Source organism: Tachyglossus aculeatus, chromosome 21 (genome assembly GCF_015852505.1).
Source record: "Tachyglossus aculeatus isolate mTacAcu1 chromosome 21, mTacAcu1.pri, whole genome shotgun sequence".
Classification (NCBI taxonomy): Eukaryota; Metazoa; Chordata; class Mammalia; order Monotremata; family Tachyglossidae; genus Tachyglossus; species Tachyglossus aculeatus.
Genome location: NC_052086.1, coordinates 63182399 through 63205982, shown reverse-complemented (window position 1 = coordinate 63205982; position 23584 = coordinate 63182399). Strand labels below are relative to the sequence as shown.

At 43.1% G+C, this 23584-nt stretch overlaps 1 protein-coding gene across 1 annotated transcript in view; it reads left to right on the top strand.

The window, feature by feature from the left end:
* DNAAF5 (dynein axonemal assembly factor 5) overlaps nucleotides 1-17528 on the top strand; it is a 70436-nt gene extending 52908 nt beyond the window's left edge. Inside the window, 4 exon segments of the mRNA XM_038762799.1 lie at nucleotides 1036-1186; nucleotides 5924-6080; nucleotides 15697-15888; nucleotides 16410-17528. Coding sequence (XP_038618727.1) covers nucleotides 1036-1186; nucleotides 5924-6080; nucleotides 15697-15888; nucleotides 16410-16546 — 637 coding nt within the window. The 3' untranslated portion in view covers nucleotides 16547-17528.
* The last annotated feature ends 6056 nt before the right edge of the window (nucleotides 17529-23584 follow it).

Genomic DNA, 23584 nt, shown 5'->3' with positions numbered 1-23584 from the left:
GCTTTTCCAGGAAAGGCAGAGGCCAGGATGGGTTGACCAAAGTGTTCCCAGACCATCATCATCATCGTCAATCGTATTTATTGAGCGCAGAGCAGGCTGAGGAGGGCTGGCGAGCGCTCCCGGCAAGCACTGGAGGCTGGGGAGTGCAGGCCCATTGCCTAATGACAGGATGAAAGACCAGGAGCCCTCGCTGTCTCCCCCCTTCTAGACTGTAAGCCCGGTGTGGGCTGGGATTGTCTCCCTTTATTGCTGAATTGTACTTTCCAAGTGCTTAGTACAGTGCTCTGTGCACAGTAAGCGCTCAATAAATACAATTGAATGAATGACTGAATACAGACAGCGAACCCCATTTTCATACTCAGCTGGCTTGGAATGAGTCCTGGCCCCTGCGGATTTCTCCATCAATATACTTTGCAGGCCGGAAGGCCTGGAGTGGTGATTTACCTTCCTTCGATGGGCTCGTAATAGGAAGTCTAGACCAAAGGATTATGTATACCTTTCCAAGCCTTTTAATGTGCGTAGCTCTTCTTCGATTTTCAGGTTTTGTATTTAAGGATCTATTTCTGCTCCCACTTTAAAATGGAGATTTTTTTTTTAGGCTGGAAATATTTTGTTCTCAGATGCTACAATCAGGATTTGCTTTTTTACCTAATTTGTGCATTGGGACAGTTCAGTATTTTTGTTTCATATTCATCAGGTGTATATATGTTTGTACATATTTATTACTCTATTTATTTATTTATTTATTTTACTTGTACATGTCTATTCTATTTATTTTATTTTGTTAGTATGTTTGGTTTTGTTCTCTGTCTCCCCCTTTTAGACTGTGAGCCCACTGTTGGGTAGGGACTGTCTCTATATGTTGCCAATTTGTACTTCCCAAGCGCTTAGTACAGTGCTCTGCACATAGTAAGCGCTCAATAAATACGATTGATGATGATGATGATCAGGTTCTACTTTTTCAAGTGAAGTTTCTGAATTAAAACCGTCCCTTCAGAGCAACTCTGCTTATTCTGTTTCTCATTCTGACTGTAGACAATTTCATGGATACCTTGAGACTGTGATAAAAGACATATTGCTTCCAAATCTGCAGTGGCATGCTGGAAGAACAGCAGGTGCCATCCGAACCACAGCCGTTTCGTGTCTTTGGGCCCTTATTTACAGCGAGATGCTGTCAACAGAACAGGTAGGTTGCCAATTTTTTTTTTCATCATATCCAAAAGAGCCCAAATTGTTCCTCCAAACTCCAAATCATAAGTAAATACAACAGAACAGGTAGGTTGCCAATATTTTTTTCATCATATCCAAAAAGCCCAAATTGTTCCTCCAAACTCCAAATCATAAGTAAATATTAGAATGGCTCAAGTAATATGAGATTTTAAGGATGGATTTTACATGTGAGATGCAGGGTGGGTTTTTTATGGTATTTGTTAGGTGCTTACTATGTGCCAGCCTCTGTACTAAGCCCTGGGGTAGATACGAGCTACTCAGACACAGTCCCTGTCCCACATGATCCCAGTCTTAATCCCCATTTTACAGATGAGGTAACTGAGGCACAGAGAAGTTAAGTGACTTGTCTAAAGTCGCATAGCAGACAGGCAACAGAGCTGGGATGATCAATAATAATAATAATTTTGGTATTTGGCACTTTCTGTGTGCCAGGTACTGTACTAAGGGCTGGGGTGGATACAAGCAAATTGGGTTGGACACAGTCCATGTCCCATGTGGGGCTCACAGTCTCAATCCCCATTTTACAGAAGAGGTAACTGAAACACAGAGAAGTCAAGTGACTTGCCCAAAGTCACACAGCAGACAAGTCCCGTTGTTGGGTAGGGACCATCTCTGTGTGTTGCCGACTTGTACTTCCCAAGTGCTTAGTACAGTGCTCTGCACCCAGTAAGCGCTCAGTAAATACGATTGAATGAATGAATGAAGTGGCAGAATCAGGATTAGAACCCATGACCTTCCGACTCCCAGACCTGTGCTCTATTTACTACACCATACTGCTTCTCAGGCAGTCACTCAGTCTTATTTATTGAGCCCACTGTTGGGTAGGGACTGTCTCTATATGTTGCCAATTTGTACTTCCCAAGCGCTTAGTACAGTGCTCTGCACATAGTAAGCACTCAATAAATACGATTGATGATGATGATGATTTATTGAGCACTTACTCTGTGCAGAGCACTGTACTAAGTGTTCGTTAGAGTATAATAGAACAGAATTGGTATACACTTGCCCTGTTCTCAATGAATTTAGTCTAGAAGCTGCGTGGCTTAGTGGAAAGAGCACGGGCTTGGGAGTCAGCGGTTGTGGGGGGGTGTGACTTTGGGCAAGTCACTTCACATCTCTGTGCTTCAGTTACCTCATCTGTAAAATGGGGGTGGAAACTGGACAGGGTCTGTGTTCAACCCAATTGGCTTATCTCTACCCCCAGGCTCAGTGCATGACAAATACACAAATTTGTAAGTGCTTAACAAATACCATAATTATTATGAGTATGCTCCATTCACCACATTCGTTTTGGACAAAGAATGTGTCTATTAATACTGCTGTATTATACTCTCCCAAGAACTTAGAACAGTGCCCTGTACACAGTAAGCACTCAATAAATGCCATTGATTGACTGAGTCACCATTCCCATTCATTCATTCAATCTCATTTATTGAGCGCTTACCGTGTGCAGAGAATTGTACTAAACGCTTGCTGCCCCCCTGCCAGAAGTGAGAGTGTTGTCCTGTACTTTGGGTGTCCCATTTTGAATGAGGTGCTTCTTTCAGCATAATCTGAAGGCCAGTTTCAAATTGAGGAAAGTGGTAGCTGCAGTTTGTAAAAGAAGAACCTAAGGATGCACTAGGAAGGGGATTGCGCTTTTACTGTAAATAATGGTAATTCTGCTAAGCTTTTACTGGATGTCCAACACTGGGGTAGATATAGTACAGATCAGATAGGGGCCCTATTCCAGATGGGGCTCATAGACTAAGGGGAGGAAGAATAGGTATTTCATCCCTATTTCACAGATAAGGAAACTATGGCACAGATAGATTAAGTGACTTGCCCAAGGGCCCACAGCAGGCAAGAATTGGAGGCAAGATTAGAACCCAGGTCTCCTGACTCCTAATCCACTCGGCCGTGCTGCTTCTCATGGACTACAAGCATAGAAGAACTCAAGTTTTTGCTTCTGCTAATGCATTCAATCACACTGATTGAGCGCTTCCTGGGTGCAGAGCACTGTACTAAGCGCGATGGGCTCACAGTCTAGCAGGAGACAGGCAACAAAACAAAACATGTAGACAGGTGTCAAGACCATCAGAATAAATAGAATTATAGCTATATGCACATCATTAATAAAGTAAATACAGAAGCAAATATGTACAAGTAAAATAGAGTAATAAATCTGTGCAAATATATACAAGTGCTGTGGGGAGGGGAAGGAGGTAGGGCTGGGGGGACAATGGGGAGGAGGAGAGAAAAGAGGGGGCTCAGTCTGGGAAGGCCTCCTGGAGGAGGTGAGCTCTCAGTAGGACTTTGAAGGGAGGAAGAGAGCTAGCTTGGCGGATGTGCAGAGGGAGGACGTTCCAGGCCAGGGGAAGGACGTGGGCCGGGGGTCGACGGCGGGACAGGCGAGAATGAGGCAGAGTGAGGAGGTTAGCGGCACAGGAGCGGAGGGTGCGGGCTGGGCTGGAGAAGGAGAGAAGGGAGGTGAGGTAGGAGGGGGCGAGGGGATGGAGAGCGTTGAAGCCGAGAGTGAGGAGTTTTTGCTTGATTCGTAGGTTGACGGGCAACCACTGGAGAGTTTTGAGGAGGGGAGTGACATGCCCAGAGCATTTCTGGACAAAGATAATCCAGGCAGCGGAGTGAATTATAGACTGAAGCGGGGAGAGACAGGAGGTTGGGATGCTAACAGAACTTTGCTTAGCATGCAAAGTAAGCAATCAATCAGTGGCATTTATCGAGTGCTTACTGAGCATGCAGAGCACTGTACTAAGCATTTGGGAGAGTACAATTCAGCAGAGTTGGGGGATACATTCCCTTGCCCACCACAAGCTTACAGTCTAGGGTAAGCATTAGCAACAGGAGAAAATGTACAGAAAAGAACGCTTTTAAATTTAAAACTGCCCGTGGAGTGTATGAGCAACACCTTTCATTGTGCCCATTTGACCAATCAGTCGTATTTATTGAGCACTTACTGTGTGCAGAGCACTGTACTAAGCACTTTGATAGAGCATTGTCATTTCAGACATTATATAGTTACCTTCTTGAAGCCTGATTTCAGAATATTAAAATTCACCAAGACATAGTTTGCACAGAGCTACCAATCTACAGGAATAATAATAATAACAATTGCGGCATTTGTTAAGCACTTCCTATGTGCCAAGCACTGTTCTAAGCACTTGGGTAGATACAAGGTAGTAAGGTTTGATACAGTCCCTGTCCCACGTGGGGTTCACAGTCTTCATCCCCATTTTACAGATGAGGTAACTGAGGCACAGAGAAGCGAAGTGACGTGCCCAAGGTCACACAGCAGACACGTGGTAAGGCTAGGATTAGAGCACACGACCTCCGACACCCAGTCCCGTGCTTTTTCCACTAGGTAACGCCTAGTGGAAAGCATAGTAGTCGTCTTGGTTTGAGGAGTCAAACCGTAAAATTCAGTGAAAGGCTATTCTATGGGGAGAGCATAAAAAGGAGAAATGAGGATCCAGTCTAATTCCTTTAAAGTTGCACTGCCCGGCAAAAGGGCCTTCGAACCTTCAGTGATGAGAACAATGACCCCAGAAGTAAAGTGAAGATTAATTATATTTGGGAAGAACAGAGCCTGTCTGAGGATAGTCCGTCCATTGGAGGTTGCCGTGATCCTGAATGAGCAGTCGTGGACCCCAGAAACTGACCCGGGCCCTGGGTGATTTTTTTTTTTTTTAATATTATTTGTTAAGCACTTACTATATGCCAAGCACTGTTTCGAGCGCTGGGGTACTACCCAATCAGGTTGAAAACAGTCCCTGTCCCACGTGGGGCTCCCAGTCTTAATCCCCATTTTACAGATGAGGGAACTGAGGCCCAGGGAAGTGAAGTGAGTTGCTCAAGGTCCCATAGCAGACAAGTGGCGGAGCTGGGATTAGAACCCAGGTCCTTCTAACTCCCAGGCCTGGGTTTTTTCCCACTAGGCCACACAGCTCCTCCAGTTCTTCCCCTGAGCCAATTCGTCTAGATCAGGAAGTTGGGAAGAAGAATTGGGAATCTTTTTCCGTGGCCTGTCTGGTGCCCCAAGCAGCTAGCTCATCATTCAGCGGGTGCTGCCAGAGCAAGTAGTTACTACAATCAGAAGAAGAAAATCATGAGAAGAAAGGGCTTGTACAGCAGGTGTGGGAGAAAGAGATTGGAAAAAGACAGGGTATTGCTGCTCCTCATCCCCTTTTCTCTTCATGGTTTAAGTCCTGACTTAAGTAGCTCCAAAAATTGTTTTAAAAGGGAATGATCTGAGACTCTAAGAGCCTATCTCTTTAATAACCTCTTTACTCAATGATTCAGAAGAAGCTGTTTCATAATACAATGTGTGAAAAGTACGTGTGCTTTGCCCAGGAAATGGAGAAAAATCAACTGATGGAGAAGGGTTGGGGGAGGAATGAACATCCAGAGGGAAGGAACTCCAAGGGAAATGTGAGGCAGAAATGCGATGTTCCTGCCCATTCCACACTAAGGGCAGCCCAGTAAGGTTGCAGGGAGAGGGAGAGGGATTATTTAGCATTCCTTCATCCCAGGCAATCTCATATAGCTGAATTAAAATCGCTTTCAATAATAAGGGAGAAACAAGCTCGGCCTGCCCGTGATTTATTGTAAAATAATTTATAAGAAAACAAAAACCATTATGATTTTAAAGATGGCTTTTTAGTAGTAAAATTCCTAATGCTTTTATCAATTGCAGGTTTTGGAAGTACAAGAACTCTTGCTGCCTCAGATCATCACCACTCTGGAAGAAGATTCTAAAATGACTCGGCTACTGTCATGCCGGATTATTAGCGTACTTTTAAAATCCTGTGGAGAAATGATTGTTCCTGACAAGTTACTCAAGATTTATCCTGGTATGGTATTAAGTCCACTTTACAATTTATATAACATCTTTCTAGTAGGTATATAAATTCTTGTAAAAAAACCTTAATTCAGCCATGCTCCGTAGAATCTGCCACTGGTCTGACTTTGTGTTGCTTCTGTTTTCCTGCAGTTGTTTGAAAATACCTTTTTCAAGAGGGCACACACTGGTTGTCATGTCTCTGTTAATGACTGTCTTCCTGAAGGAAGATGGCTTCTTTCCCATAAAAGGCCTCAAATGTGATTTGTAAGAATAAAAGAGATGAAGTTTATTTAGCCCATAGGATACCCATATATTAGCCATGATCAAGCCCCCAAATGTAACCCAGGAAAAGATCAGGGAGAAAATTAAGTGGAGCTGAATAAAGAGGTGAGCAAGAGAAACAGCATGGGCCCGGGAATCAGAAAGGCTGGGTTCTAATCCCAGCTCCACTACCTGTCTGTTGTATTTCCTTGGCCAAGTCACTTAACTTCTTTGTGCCTCAGTTATCTCATCTGTAAAATATGGGGATTAAGACTGTAGCCCCAGTGGGACATTGACTGTGTCCAACCTGATTATCTTGTATCTACCCTGGTGCTTTTAGCAGTGCCAGCACACAGTAAGCGCTTAACAAATACTATTTTAAAAACAAACAACAACAAAAAAAAAAAAACAACTGAAAGAGGGTAGATTATCTCTGCCACCCACTAGGTTGTTTCAGGGTTTGGACACAGAAAATTACTCAACAGGGTCAGGAGGAAGGAAAAAGCTGCCTCTAAGCAAATCAAACTAGTCCTAACTCCAGAGCACACTCAGCAAGAGCCTCAAAGGCTCTGTCAATCAGTGTTATTTGTTGAGCTCTTACTACGCACAGAGCACTGTACTAAGTGCTGGGGAAAGGTCAGTACAAGAGAGTTGGTAGATGCGATCCCTGCCAACGAGGAGCTTACAGTCTACAGAGAACTCCCAAGGGAGAGTAGAGAGAAATGAAAACCTTCCAAAAGCCAGAAACCTCATTTTAGCCAAGCGTTTTTGTCTTCTTTCCAACACGTACTTTGTCAGAGCAACTCCCAGACAGCCTGTATTCGTTCTCCCTTCCCCACCTTTGGTGCAGATTATATGGGAAACGGTCAGAGGGGTCCAATGTACATCAGTCTTGAATTGTGAGGATTTAAGAACCCAAGACTATTAATAATGTTCTTTAATAACGGCACATCTGACAACTCAATGGAAAGAGTCAGAGGTCATGGGTTCAAATCCCATCTCCGCCAGTTGTCAGTTGTGTGGCTTTGGGGCCAGTCACTTTACTTCTCTGTGCCTCAGTTACCTCATCTGTAAAATGGGGATGAAGACCGTGAGCCCCCCCGTGGGACAATCTGATTACCTTGTAACCTCCCCAGCGCTTAGAACAGTGCTTTGCACTTAGTAAGCGCTTAATAAATGCCATCATTATTATGATTATGATTATTTATTCTGAATCATATAGTGGTTTATTGGGACCTGACAGCCTAAAATGTGGTCACTATTCAAAGGCGATACTGAAATCCAGTTGGACACCAAGTACCTACTTCATCTGAACTATTTGCTGCCCAATAGGATTTCACTATCACCTGTCAGTGCTTGACACATTTTTGGCTGCTAAGTTACTATAATCACTACATGATTTAGCATCTATGCCAAGTGTATTTGGAGATATTCAAGCTGATGAACCCCAATTATTTCTCAAGGCTGCCAGAGGAGAGTCCACTTTTTATGTTCAATCCTTTTAGTGTTACTTCTTAGGTTACCTGTCCTGAGCCTCTTAAACATGTGCTTTCATGAGGGATGTCTGACTTTTTTTTTTTTGTCATTCTATCAGTGCTATTTTCAATTTACCCTTTGCTCCCTTTCAGAAAATAGTACTCATCCTCCCTTTGATTCTAAAATGAGTCAACATCCCTGCTCCCCCCCAAAAATCCTAGTCCTTTTTGGTTTCTTCTTCATGTCCTGCTTTTTTTCCCCTCAAAACCTATCAAAGCATTTTTTAACAAGTGTGGTTTGCATTGTATGACACCCAATTTCTTCTGTCCAGTATTTTTCCAAAACAGTTTGCTACTTCTTACCATAAAAAAAAAAGAGCTGAAGGTTTTACTGCCCATAGAGTTAGTCTTGATGTGCTCCAGGAAATATATTGCATGGTCTAGTGAATAGAGCACAGGCCTGGGAGCCAGAAGGTTGTGGGGTCTAATACTGACTCCACCACTTATCTGCTCTCTGACCTTGGGCAGGTCAGTTTGCTTCTCTGTGCCTCGGTTACCTCATCTGTAAAATTGGGAATAAGACTGTGAGCCCGATGCGGGACAGGGACCGTGTCCAACCTGATTTGCTTATATTCTCCACCCAGTGCTGAATACAGTGCCTGGCACATAGTAAGTGATTAACATACACCACAATTATTATCACTATTATTCTTTTCTGAAATGGAGTATGCCAGTTGGTGGCATAATGCCTTCCAGTTGTCATTGAAAAGTTTGTTATTGCCTGTGATTTTTCTCGATGATGGAGTCTCCCATCAAGGATAAGCCTCAGTCTTGTAATAATAATCATTATTATTATGGTATTTGTTAAGCATTATGTGCCAAGCACCGTTCTAAGCACTGGATGTCTTACGCTGTTGAGTCGTTTCCGACCCTTAGCAACACTACGGAAGCGTCGCTCCCAGAACGCCCTCTCTCCATCTACAATCGTTCTGGTAGTGTATTAGACTGTGAGCCCACTGTTGGGTAGGGACTGTCTCTATATATTGCCAACTTGTACTTCCCAAGTGCTTAGTACAGTGGTCTGCACACAGTAAGCGCTCAATAAATACGATTGATTGATTGATAGTGTATCCATGGAGCTCTTGGAAGTGGTTTACCATTGCTGCCTTCCGCACGGTAAACTTGAGTCTCCGCCCTTGAATGTCTCCCATGCCGCTGCTACCCAGCACGAGTGAGTTTTGACTTGTAGCAGGTCGCCTTCCACTCACCAGCCACTGCCCAAGCTAGGAATAGGATGAATAGACCTCTGCTTGACTCTCCCTCCCGTAGCTGAGACTGGTAGAGGACTGGAAGCCTCCAGGTGCGACCCTGATACCGGGAAGCACTGGGATAAATACAAGGTAATCAGGTTGTCCCACTTGGAGCTCACAGTCTTAATCCCCATTTTACAGGAGAGGTAACTGAGGCACAGAGAAGTTAACTGGCTTGCCCGAGGCTACATAGCAGACAAATGGTGGAGGCGGTATTAGAACCCACGCCCTCTGACTCCCAAGAGCGGGCTCTTTCCATTAAGCCATGCCGCTTTTGAAGCCACGCCGTGACTTCAGGACTGCAAACTTACGCAGAGGAACCGATTCTAGCACTAGTGGCTTGTGCAGTGCCACTGACACTCTCTTGTCCCTGCCAGTAGTGTTGCCCCTGGGGGGGTCGGTCAGTCAGTCAGTCGTATTTACGTCAATCGTATGTGTTGCCGACTTGTACTTCCCAAGCGCTCAGTACAGTGCTCTGCACACAGTAAGCGCTCAATAAATACGATTGATTGATTTAGCTGAGTGATTACTGTGTGCAGAGCACAGTACTAACGCTTGGGAGAGTATTCATTCTTTCAATCACTTTTATTTAGCTTGGGAGAGTAGTCATTCTTTCAATCACTTTTATTTAAAGGTTACGGTTTGCAAAGCACTTTACTAAGAGCTTGGAAGAGTGCAGTGTAACAATAAACAGACACATTCCCTGCCCACAAGGAGCTTACAGTCTAGAAGGGGAGACAGATATTAATATAAATAAATTACAGATATGTACATTCAATCGTATTTATTGAGCACTTACCGTGTGCAGAGCACTGTACTAAGCGCTTGTACTAAGGATATAAGTGTTGTGGGGCCGGGATGGGGGGGATGAATTAAGGGAGCGAGTCAGGGTGAAGCAGAAGGAAGTGGGAGAAGAGGAAAGGGGGGCTTGGTGAGGTAAGGTCTCGCAGTGAGCAAACGGGTGAGCAGGGATGCCACCCACCGTACCCATATTAGCCAGCCGCAGGCAGAACCTGGACTAGAACTCAGATCTTCTGGTTTCCCAGAGCATCATCATCAATCGTATTTATTGAACGCTTACTATGTGCAGAGCACTGTACTAAGCGCTTGGGAAGTACAAATTGGCAACATATAGAGACAGTCCCTACCCAACAGTGGGCTCATGGCCTAAAAGGGGGAGACAGAGAACAAAACCAAACATACTAACAAAATAAAATAGAGTACATATGTACAAGTAAAATAAATAAATAAATAAATAGAGTAATAAATATGTACAAACATATATACATATATACAGGTACTGTGGGGAAGGGAAGGAGGTAAGACGGGGGGATGGAGAGGGGGACGACGGGGAGAGGAAGGAAGGGGCTCAGTCTGGGAAGGCCTCCTGGAGGAGGTGAGCTCTCAGTAAGGCCTTGAAGGGAGGAAGAGAGCTAGTTTGGCGGATGGGCAGAGGGAGGGCATTCCAGGCCAGGGGAAGGACGTGGGCCGGGGGTCGATGGCGGGACAGGCGAGAGCGAGGTACAGTGAGGAGATTAGCGGTGGAGGAGCGGAGGTTGCGGGCTGGGCAGTAGAAGGAGAGAAGGGAGGTGAGGTAGGAGGGGGCGAGGTGATGGACAGCCTTGAAGCTGAGGGTGAGGAGTTTCTGCCTGATGCGTAGGTTGATTGGTAGCCACTGGAGATTTTTGAGGAGGGGAGTAACATGCCCAGAGCGTTTCTGCACAAAGACAGTCCGGGCAGCAGCATGAAGTCTGGATTGAAGTGGGGAGAGACATGAGGATGGGAGATCAGAGAGAAGGCTGATGCAGTAATGCAGAGCAGCATTCTTTCCTCCGGACCAAAATCAATAAATAAAATCTGTAAGTTTGGGGATGTTGCGAGGCAGTCGTGAGAAGTAAATGGGAATTTTCTTCCTTTTTAAAGCTTGGTTTTATGGAGTCAAGATTCATATAGTTAAAATGTATGTTCGTTGTGATTATTCCAGGCTGAAAAACACTGATCAATTTAACACCGTACAGAAATTTTCCCATGCTACTGAAGTTCTGGTCACATACAGTAGTTTTAGATCGTTGCACTTTTCTTTCTTCCTTGAGGGTAAGAAAGCAGAAGTGCTCTTGGAGATTGTCGATGAACTGTTTAGAAGAGGTGAGGCTCATTAAGACCAAATAGGTCCGAAGTTTGAATTCCTGGCACGGTTGTCAGTCGTCTCTAGCACTTAAATATTTACCTAGTCCCCAGCCTCAGCACTGATGTATATGAGACTTTTCAGGTACATATTTGATTATTTATTTTGTAAATATTTTTATGCCTGTCTCCATCATTAGAGTAAAAGATACATGTGGAAATGGAGTATGTCACTTGCCTGTTTTGTACTTCTCAAGCGAATAGTACAGCGTACTGAGTGCTCATTAAATGTCTCTACTACAACTAATACAACATTCATTCATTTAATCGTATTTATTGAGCGCTTACTATGTGCAGAGCACTGTACTAGGCTCTTGGAAAGTCCAATTCAGCAACAGAGACAATCCTTACCCACCAACGGGCTCACAGTCTAGAAGGGTCTGGGGGCAAACATCAAAACAAGTAAACAGGCATTAATAGCATGAATATAAATAGAATTATAGATCTATTCACATCATTAACTTAGGATAAGTGAGGAGAAGGCAGAGTTTTGTTGGTTTGACTTTTTTTTTCCCCTTTTTTTAGATAGTATAGTGAATTTTTCCGGGGACCTTTTTTTTTTTTAACTGTTATGGATGGGGAACTTTTGAGTTCTATAAATGTAGGACATTTGGAATGTAATTTTCATTGTAGGTTATTTGCCAGCTGCATGGGTAGCAGGTTGATCAGCAGAGGGAGCAGCGTCCTCGCGTTAACAAGGGGTTGCCGTATGTTTTATACCAACGAACCTTCCATCTGGGAAAAAAAATGGAAAAACATTCATGTGTGTGACAAGGAAGAATTAATTAATAAGGCAAAGGCAGTCTGGGGGGGGGGCTGTAGAAGTTCCAAATAATTTAGGGACCCTACTAATGTGTGATACAAACTATATTGCTAAAAAACATTTCTAAAGATAATCTCCAAGACTACAGTGGAGAGAAACTATAAATGAGGAAGTAGAACAGAAAGCGTTTTTTAGAGAACTGTATTTTCCTGAAAAGCCCCAACAAACAGTCGGCTCCAACATCGTTTTTTCCTGGTCTAGCAGTGTGGCCCGAGAAGCAGCGTGGTCTAGTGGACAGAGCATGGGCCGGGGACTCAGAAGGACCTGGGTTCTAGTCCTGGCTCCGCCACTGGTCTGCTGTGTGACCTTGGGCAAGTCATTTAACTTCTCTGTGCTTCAGTTACCTCCTCTGTAAAATGGGGATTAAGACTGACACCCTCATGTGGGACATGGACTGCGTCCAACCTGATTAGGCTGTATATTCCAATCAATCAATTGATCATATTTATTGAGCACTTACTGTGTGCAGAGCACTGTACTAAGCGCTCGGGAAGTACAAGTTAGCAACATATAGAGACGGTCCCTACCCAACAGTGGGCTCACAGTCTAGAAGGGGGAGACAGAGAACAAAACAAAACATATTAACAAAATAAAATAAATAGAATAGATATGTACTAGTAAAATCAATCAATCAATCAATCGTGTTTATTGAGTGCTTACTGTGTGCAGAGCACTGTACTAAGCACTTGGGAAGTACAAGTCGGCAACACATAGAGACATCCCTACCCAACAGCGGGCTCCCCAGCGCTTAGTACAGTGACTGGAGCATGGTAAGCGCTTAACAAATACCACAGTTGTTATTAGTGCAAAGGGCCCAGGACTGTCTGTCCGGAGAAGGACTGGGTGTCAGGAGACCTGGGTTCTAATCCTGTCTCTACCACCTGCTTGTTGTTTGACCTTGGGCAAGTCACTTGACTTCTCTGATTCTCAGTTTCCTCACCTGTAAAATGGGGGTTAAATGTCTGTTCTCTCTCTCCCTTAAACTGTGAGCCCCTTGTATGGCAGGAACTATGTTGGATAGTAATAATTGTGGTATTTAAGCGCTTACTGTGGGCCAGGCACTGTACTAAGCCGTGGGGTGAATAGAAGCAAATTGGGTTAGACACAGTCCCTGTCCCACATGGGGCTCACAGTCTTAATCCCCATTTTACAGATGAGGAAACTGAGGCCTAGAGAAGTTATGACTTGTCCAAGTCCACACCAGAGAAGCAGCGTGGCTCAGTGGAAAGAGCATGGGCTTTGGAGTCAGAGGTCATGGGTTTGAATCCTGGCTCCACCACATGTCTGCTGTGTGACCTCAGGCAAGTCACTTACCTTCTCTGAGCCTCAGTTACCTCATCTGTAAAATGGGGATTAAGACTGTGAGCCCCCCGTGGGACAACCCAATCACCTTGTAACCTTCCCAGCGCTTAGAACAGTGCTGTGCACATAGTAAGCGCTTAATAAATGCCATCATCATCATCACACCAGCAGACAAGTGGCAGAACCGGGATTAGAACCCATGACCTTTTGACTCCCAGTCCCTTGCTCTATCCATTATGCTATGCTGCTTCTCTGATTATATGGTATCTACAGTAGTGCTTGGCACTTAGTAAATGCTTAACAAATGCCTGTATTTGTATTAATAATAATAATCATGATTAATATTAATCACTATAATTTTTCATTTTCCTTGATGGGTTAATTCTGCCTTTCCTATCACGATCAATCAATGGTATTTATTGAGTGTTTCCTATATGTAGAGCACTGTACTAAGCGCTTGGGAGAGTGCAATACAATCAATCGTATTTATTGAGAGCTTACTCTGTGCAGAGCACTGTACTAAGTGCTTGGGAAGTACAAGTTGGCAACAGAGAGAGACAGTCCCTACCCAACAGTGGGCTCACAGTCTAAAAGGGGGAGACAGAGAACAAAACCAAACATACTAACAAAATAAAATAAATAGAATAGATATGTACAAGTAAAATAAATAAAATACAACATCCTAAACACAAGTATCCATCATTTAACACTTTTTCAGAACGTTTTTGGTTCAATCTGTGAACTGCAGGGATGGGTCCCAGCCAAGAAAGGAAGAAGCCATGTGAGCCCAGTAAGCAACAGGCCCAAGGCCACACAAACTGTTGTCATGAGTTTCACATCATAGGCAGCAGAGTCATATGGATAGAGATATATTCTCCATTAACCTTTGATTTGAACTTTACTGCTAGGATTAATAGTACTAATGATGATATTTGTTAAGCGTTTAATCTGTGCTAAAAACTACAGAGTCCTGGAGTTCACAGTCTAAGTACTGTACTGTCATTAGACAGCTATGCTACTTGCTCTAAAGCATTTGTAAATTAGTTTCCTCAAGAAGCGAGTTAACTAATGTGGTATTGTACTTGGAATGCATAAAACGGTCTCGGTAAAAAAAAAAAAAAGCAATGTTCGACACAGCTGGTCCCTTCTGTCACTTGCACACGGTAAGCACTCAAAAAATACCGTGAATCGACTGATTGATTCCACTTGTCTCTACAAACGGCCATGAGGCGAAGGCGAATGTGGCTGGCAGTTTGGGGAAGATGCAGAGTTTCTTTGTTTTATGGTACTTGCTAAGAGCTTACTATGTGTCAAACACTGTTCAGAGGCAGAGTTTCTTTTTTTTACGGTGCTTGCTAAGAGCTTACTACGTATCAAACCCTGTTCTAAGCACTGGGATATGTACAAGTTAATTAGGTCGGACCCAGTTCCTGTCCCGCGGGGGGCTCACAGCCTTAAGTAAAAGAGGAAAAAGGTATTGAATCCCCATTTTGCAGTTGAAAAGCACAGAGAAGTTAAGTGACTCGCCCAAGGTCACTGAGCAAGCTATTGGCAGAACAATTCAATCATATTTGAGGGAGAAGCGGAAAAGTGAGAAGCGGCGTGGCTCAGTGGGAAGAGCACGGGCTTTGGAGTCAGAGGTCATGGGTTCGAATCCCGGCTCTGCCAATTGTCAGCCGTGTGATTTTGGGCAAGTCACTTCACTTCTCTGGGCCTCAGTTACCTCATCTGTAAAATGGGGATTAAGACTGTGAGCCCCACGTGGGACAACCTGATCCCCTTGTATCCCCCCAGCGCTTAGAACAGTGCTTTGCACATAGTAAGCGCTCAATAAATACGAATGAATGAATGAGGGCTTACTGTGTGAAAAGCACTGTACTAAGCAGTTGGAGGAGCCGGGATTAGAACCCAGGTCCCATGCTCTTTCCATTAAGCCACGCTGCTTCTCAAGGGCTTCCAATTGTCTCCGGTAAATATCCTGAAGCCCAGAATACAAGAGGGAAGAACTGGCACCTACATATATCTAATAAACTTACCTTGGGCATGCAAAGTTGATGAGAACTACCAGCTGCTGCTTGGAAAAATGCAGGAAGTTATTTCTAAGTTAGTTTAAATATCATCAATCGTATTTATTGAGCGCTTACTGTGTGCAAAGCACTGTACTAAGCGCTTGGGAAGTACAAGTTGGCAACATATATAGAACTGAGATGTATAACGGCATTGAATTTTTAAATCTCCCGATAACAATCTTGCATTGCCTGATTCTTTCAGAGGTCCTGAAACGAATGGATGATGCTTCAAATGAAGTACGCACTGCAGCAGCCAGCACCTTAATTAGCTGGCTGAAATGCATCAAAAATGATGATGGAAAACTTGTTTTTCAAAGCAACATTCAGTTTCTCTATCAAGAGTTATTGGTTCATCTTGATGACCCAGATAATGACATCCAGAATGCAGTGTTGGGTAAGACCTTTAAAGAGCCGTGGCTTCTTTTTTAAGTGCTCTGAGAAATATCTAAAGGCAGAGGGAGGGCATCACCGAACAATTAATTCTAGAATATTAGCGTATAGACAAAAACCCAGATAATCTGAAGCCTGCATATTAATTGCAAGCTCCGCCCCTCTTCAACAAGAGCACCATAGCTGACTATCAAGAACTCCGCAATTAATTTGATTGCTTCTATTTATTTTGGTGTGTTGAGGGGAGTGTAAATGGGTTAGGAAGGGGAGACGTTTTAAATGAAATGGCCCTTCAGAGTTTGTGAAACGCTCTTCATGCCTAATGGTTGGGCTTTACGGCTCACACCGACAGTATCGCTGGATATTTTGTAAATGCTTATTTGGATGATTCAATCTGTTGAGCTTGCTTCTGCATATGAAACCCTTCTAAATCGGAGAAGTGCATTTTTAATATTGATTGGGTTTGCATGTGGTTTCTGTTTTGGTATCTTGATATTTTTTTCAAAGCCTGTTACTGTTTTACAGAGGTTTTAAAAGAAGGAAGTGTGCTGTTCCCAGATATACTGGTGAAAGAAATTGAGTCAGTCAGACATAAGCATCGATCTCCGGTCTTCTGTGAGGAACTACTACAGCATGTTCAGTCAGATGGCGTTGCCTTCTGAGTACGGAATACCGAAAGCGGTAATTTGAAAATTGTGTCCGGAATGAAAAATACTGTTAAACTCTTGGCTTTTGCTGGAATGGAGTGAATGGTTTTCAATTTTAACCAAAAATTCTGCATTTTGTCGATATACCATAGGAACCAAAGGATGAAATAAAAAGAAGGTGGATTTTTTTGCTTATTCAATAGCCCAGGAAAACTCATTTAGTGTTTTTTGGTGAGCATTTTGAATATCTGATTGTTTTTCAAAGAGCCGTTTAAATATTCATTAAATGAACCCTGTCAGATTCATAAAGCTCACTCAGAATTCTGCTGACTGTTTGCGTGGTTGAAATTAAAATTAAATGGCAATTCCCAACATTGGCAGCAAAAGCCATCCTGTTTCCTGTTAAACTTTTACGCTCTGCTCAGTTCCTGGAACTACTGGTCCCACCCTGTGCAGAGAAAGAGCAGGTAATTTGCTGGTGATAGCTAACTTTCCATTGTTGTCAATTTAATAAAGTAACACAGGTGAAGATATTTCATCATAGTTATCTTGCTTTGGATTTAGTAGGTTACTAGTGTTCAAACTTGCAAATGTTCAAAAGATTATGATATTCTGAAATGCCATTTGGAAAATCGCACAAATTGGGTTCTCTATGCTAATAAATAGGAAAGTAGAAATTCTAAAAATGTCAATATTTAAGAGCCCCAGTTTGGAAGCAGGAAAGGAAAACTGGGTTCTTTTTTGCTGAATTATGAAATAGCAAAATATGGTATTTTTAACTTTTACATTTATTTTGTTTAACAGAACTACTGATTCTTTGCACTTACAACACCAGAGTGCTTTGTAGACTTGAATGTTTAAAATATATTTTTATTACCCTAACAAGCAAGTATACCATGTGTTTTTGGGTGACTTGATTTTCCAAGAATGAGATTTTGACATTTTAAGGCCTGTACTTTTTATTTGAAAAATTGAATTAAAATATTTTATATTTGTGGATATTCGTGAGTTATTTGCATACAGAAGAAATTCTAGAAACTCACCATTTTTCTTAGCTTTAAATTCAGGAATTGGAAAAGGTGTTCTCTCAAGTCTTAAAGGGGGGGAATATTTAGAGAAGCAGCGTGACTTAGTGGAAAGAGCACGGGCTTGGGAGTCAGAGGTTGTGGGTTCTAATCCCGGCTCTGCCACTTGTCAGCTTTGTGACTTTGGGCAAGTCACTTCACTTCTCCGTACCTCAGTTACCTCGTCTGTAAAGTGGGGATTAAAACTGTGAGCCCCATGTGGGACAACCTGATTACGTTGTATCTCCCCCAGCGCTTAGAACAGTGCTTGGCACATACTAAGCACTTATCAAATACCATCATCGTCATCATTATTACTATTACCTCTTCATAACTGAAGCAGATGTAAACCTTCTGAAACTTGCACTTACCAGGATGTAAATCAGGGTGTATCTTAAAGGCCCAGATCTGTTCCCTTTTTTTGGCTGATACGGAGAGAAATGACTCAGAAATTACGCCCTTCATTATTGGCCCAAAGGAAGGTGATTGAGTTCTCTTGACATCATCATCATCATCAATCGTATTTATTGAGCGCTTACTATGTGCAGAGCACTGTACTAAGCGCTTGGGAAGTACAAATTGGCAATACATAGAGACAGTCCCTACCCAACAGTGGGCTCACAGTCTAAAAGGGGGAGACAGAGAACAAAACCAAACATACCAACAAAAAAAAAAAAATAGGATAGAAATGTACAAGCAAAATAAATAAATAAATAAATAGAGTAATAAATATGTACAACCATATATACATATATACAGGTGCTGTGGGGAAGGGAAGGAGGTAAGATGGGGACATGTCATCAAATCCTCTGTGTGTGTGTGTGTGTGTCTCTGTGTCTGTGTCTCCTTTCTTGAGGATGCTACCAATGGGGATATTCATGTGTATGTGTTTGTGTATGAGATTCTTTCTTCAAAATGCCATTAACAGGGATGGGTGTATGTGCGCACATTTTTCTGAAAAGACCGATGCAGGGCATTAATAATAACTAGAGAGAAGCAATAAGCATCTCCACTAAGCCATGCTTCTTCTCAGAATCGAGGAACAGCATGGCCTAGTGGAAAGAGCACAGGCCAGGGCCAGAAGACCTGGGTTCTAATTCCGGTTCTGCCACTTGGCTGCTGTGTGACCTTGGGCAAGACACGTAACTTCTCTGTGCTTCAGTTTCATCAACTATAAAATGGGGATCCAATTAGCCTGTTCTTCTTCCTGTGTAACTGCGAGCCCCATGTGGGACAGGGACCCTGTCCAACCAGATTAACTTTGTATCTGTCCCAGCTCTTAGAATAGTGCTTGACACATAAATAAGCGCTTAATAAATGCAACAATAATAATAATAGTTATTGTTGTAGTAGAGCGGGCTGCAGCTTCCTCTCTCTTGCTGTTGGTCCCCCTCTAGACTGTGAGCTCATTGTGCCTTTTTTTTTGTTATACTGTACTCTCCCAAGAGCTTATTACAATGCTTTACACTGATTGAATGACTTTGTCCAGACTGTGAGCCCACTGTTGGGTAGGGACCGTCTCTATATGTTGCCAACTTGTACTTCCCAAGCGCTCAGTACAGTGCTCTGCACACAGTGAGCGCTCAATAAATACGATTGACTGATTGAATGAGTGAATGCTACCAAAAACATGACTTTAATTGGCCCCACCAGTCCAAATTTAAGGATTGGAATAAGGGGCAAAATTCATGACCCTCCTTGGCTACACATTTATCCTTCGCAGAGAGGTACAATATCAGTGATTCGTGGTGAATTAAAAGAATAGGAGTGGCTTCTTAGGCAAAGAAGGTCGAGACTATAAAGAAAATATCACTTTATCCTGTCTCATAATGACTTAAGCCTTTGGATAAAAATGTACGTGAACAACGAATAAGGCAACGGGTATCAACCGGGGATTCGGGAATCCTTGGGGGAATTCCAGAGGACTGTCAGGGCTGCAGATTTTTTGACCGACAACGGAGCCAAATCAACAAAAAGAAACTTCCCTATAGAAGCAGGTGATAGGAGAATATCTTGCTCAGCGCTGCAGGTATTGAGGCATGGCAGAACTATTTTTGTTTGGTCATCTGCTTTGGCTGCTGGGAGGAAAAAAAAGCTCATTTCCTGTGAGTATTTCTGTTTTCTGCATGGTGTAATGGTGGAGACAGTAGCAGTAGTCTGCTTGAGAGGACAGTAGTGCTTAAAGTGTAAGTGTAAGAGGGAGGGGAAAAGAGAAAGGTCCTTAAAGGAAAAAGCCTAAAGGCAAAAAGTAGAGTTTCTTAAAATGGACGCAAGCCCGTAGAAGAAGGCATTCACCTGTTGTTGAACCAAATGGTCTTTCTTTAGCACTTACCTGCTTGTAACACATGCCGGTAAAATTGGATTTCTCCTTTATAATTGCAGACATCAAACGGAGCACTGCCTCTAATGCCGTGAAAATGCTGCCTCGTAGCCGAAGTTAAACTGAAATGGGATTATTTGTGTTTTCTCTGGAACGATTGTTAGATCTTGATTAAAAATAGAGAGTTTTTATTTTTTTCTCATTGAACTGCTGTGGATTAGCAGCACTCAGATATTCAGGGACTCCTCAGTTGGTGTTCTTAATTGGCTTCACGAGAATAGTGTTAAGCAAAAAAGCACGGAAGAAAATAGTCTCCCATAGGAAATCATTTAGTGTGTATTAATGCAGTCCCAAGGTTCAAAAGACTGACTGAAATATATATTAAAAAAAGGGATAAGCATGCAGAAAAATTATTTATACAAATGCATTATGTAATATATTTATACATTTATTACTTTCATGACCAAATAGCACTACACATGTTCCAATAACTGTAAAATTAACTATTTACATATGTACACAATAAACAGAATTTTAATTCTGTTATCGGGCTTCCAGGGCTGTTGCTGGACCGTCTGAAGCAAGGTATTCAGACACTCCATAATTTGACTGTTTTAGTGGCGGTTCAATCTGTGGCAGGTGCAAATCCTAATAGAGCTTTGAACAAAAATGCATCAAGCTTAATTTGCTTCTTGGTCTTTTTCCTTTTCTTTTTTTAAATGATGTTTGTTTGGAGTCCCCCTTTTAGACTGTGAGCCCACTATTGGGTAGGGACTGTCTCTATATGTTGCCAACTTGTACTTCCCAAGCGCTTAGTCCAGTGCTCTGCACACAGTAAGCGCTCAATAAATACGATTGATGATGGAGTTTGGTCCGTGTTTGGATCAATTTCTGAAAACAAGCGGAGCACATTTCCTCCCAAAATTTGAAAATACACCTCCAAGATAGACTGTGGTTGAGATCTTTGTCATCACCATTAGGTCTTCCAGGGCTGTCCACAGATCCGTTCTAATTGGCTCCTCACCCAACGGTTTTTCCTGGTGATTCAATCAATCAATCAATCGTATTTATTGAGCACTTACTGTGTGCAGAGCACTGTACTAAGCGCTTGGGAAGTACAAGTTGGCAACATATAGAGACAGTCCCTACCCAACAGTGGGTTCACAGTCTAGAAGGGGGAGACAGAGAACCAAACCAAACATATTAACAAAATAAAATAGAATAGATATGTACAAGTGAAATAGAGTAATAAATATGTGCAAACATATATACATATATACAGGTGCTGTGGGGAAGGGAAGGAGGTAAGACGGGGGATGATGAGGGGGAGAGGAAGATGGGGGCTCAGTCCGGGAAGGCCTCCTGGAGGAGGTGAGATTCAACCAATTCATCTACATCGGATACGTCTAAGACACCCATGCCCAGTGTCTTTTCAAGAGCGATACTGTTCTCTTTGGCATTTTGAATAATCTTCTCAAAGTCTTCGCACTCTGGCCCACAGTCCCTCTACAACCCTGGATGGGGACTTGGATTACTATTTTATTGGCTAGCAATTTATGGAAAATACTCTGCCTAAGGACTAGTTCAAAGGTAGACTTGGGCCCAGCCTCCAGGGCGCTTTCAGTCTGAAGGAGCGTGGGAAGGGGAGGAGAATAATAATAATAATGGTATTTGATAAGTGCTTATTATGTGCCAAGCACTGTTCTAAGCACTGGGGTAGATACACAGTAATCAGGTTGTCCCGCATGGGGCTCACAGTCTTAATCCCCATTTTAGAGATGAGGGAACTGAGGCACAGAGAAGTTAAGTGGGTTGCCCAAGATCATACGGCAAAGTGGCGGAGCTAGGATTAGAACCCACGACCTCTGAGTCCAAAGCCCGTGCCTTTTCCACTGAGCCACACTGCAAGGAAAGATAAAACATGTTGAAACCAAAGCAGCATGGCCTATTGGATAGAGCACAGTCCTGGGAGTCAGAAGGACTTGGGTTCTAATCCTAGCCCTGCCACGTGTCTTCTGTGAGACCTTGGGCAAGTCACTTCACTTTTGTGCCTCAGTTACCTCATCAGCAAAAGGAGGATTAGGACCGTGACTCCCGTGTGGGCCAGGGACTATGTCCAACCTGATTAACTTATGTCTATCCCTGAACTTAAAACAGTGCCTGCCACATAGTACGTGCTTAACAAGTCTGTCTTCCTTTTATCAATCAATTGTATTGATTGATTGATTACGATTGATTGATTGATTGATTGAGCGCTTACTGTGTGCAGAGCACTGTACTAAGCACTTGGGAAGTACAAATTGGCAACATATAGAGATGGTCCCTACCCAACAGTGGGCTCGCAGTCTGGAAGGGGGAGACAGAGAACAAAACAAAACATATCAACAGAATAAAATAAATGGAATAAATATGTACAAGTAAAATAAATAGAGTAATTAATACGTACAAACATATATACATATATACAGGTGCTGTGGGGAAGGGAAGGAGGTAAGGCGGGGGGGATGGAGAGGGGGAGGAGGGGGAGAGGAAGAAGGGGGCTCAGTCTGGGAAGGCCTCCTGGAGGAGGTGAGCTCTCAGTAGGGCCTTGAAGGGAGGAAGGGAGGACTCACATGTCCATCAGATGTGGTACTTTTTTTTCTTATCGGCGCCATTTCCTGTTGGCTGATGTGCCCGTAGGAATTCCAGGATTCTCTTTGATCCTCTCCAATCCAGCTTCCGCTCCCTTCCCTCCTCGGAACTGCCCTCCCAAAAGTTACCAATGACCTCCTTCTTGACGGATTATAAATTGCTTATTTATATTAATGTCTGTCTCCCCCTCTAGACTGTAAGCTTATGGGCAGGGAATATATCTGCTAATTCCATTGTAGCGCACTCTCCCAAGTGCTTAGTACAGTGCTCTGCACACAGTAGGCGCTCGATAAATACCATTGATTGCTATATCTGCTAATTCCATTGTAGCGCACTCTCCCAAGTGCTTAGTACAGTGCTCTGCACATAGTAGGCGCTCAATAAATACCATTGATTGATTGGAGGAGAGGCTGGAGGCAGAGAGTCCAGCAAATTGATCAATCTATGGTTTTTATTGCGCACTGACTGTGTGCAGAGCACTGTATTAATCAATCAATCAATCAATCGTATTTATTGAGCGCTTACTGTGTGCAGAGCACTGTACTAAGCGCTTGAGAAGTACAAGCTGGCAACATATAGAGACAGTCCCTACCCAACAGTGGGCTCAAGCAGTTGGGAGAGTACAACACCAAGTTGGTAGCCCCAATCCCTGGCCACAGGGAGCTTGCGGTCTAGAACGAAGAGGCTCATGCAATAGTCTAACCACAATTAATTCAGTCTTATTTACTGAGCGCCTACTGTGTGCAGAGCACTGTACTAAGTGCTCTTGGTCCAGGGTAGTGCCTGATTGGAGAGGAGGGGACAGCCCAGGAGATGCGATGGAGGAAGAATGAACAAAATTTAGCCCTTGATGGGAGAATAAGAAGTCAGCAATTGGCAAGCGCTTTTAAAAATAAGCTTTTAAACAAACAGCTCTCTTGTCCTCCTTTGTCCCTCTACATAGTATTACTATTTCCATGTGGCTTTTGTTTCCTCGGTACTTTCCAGGGTGGTAGTGGAATAAAAAAAGAAAATACTGAAGGAAAATACGTAGGAAAG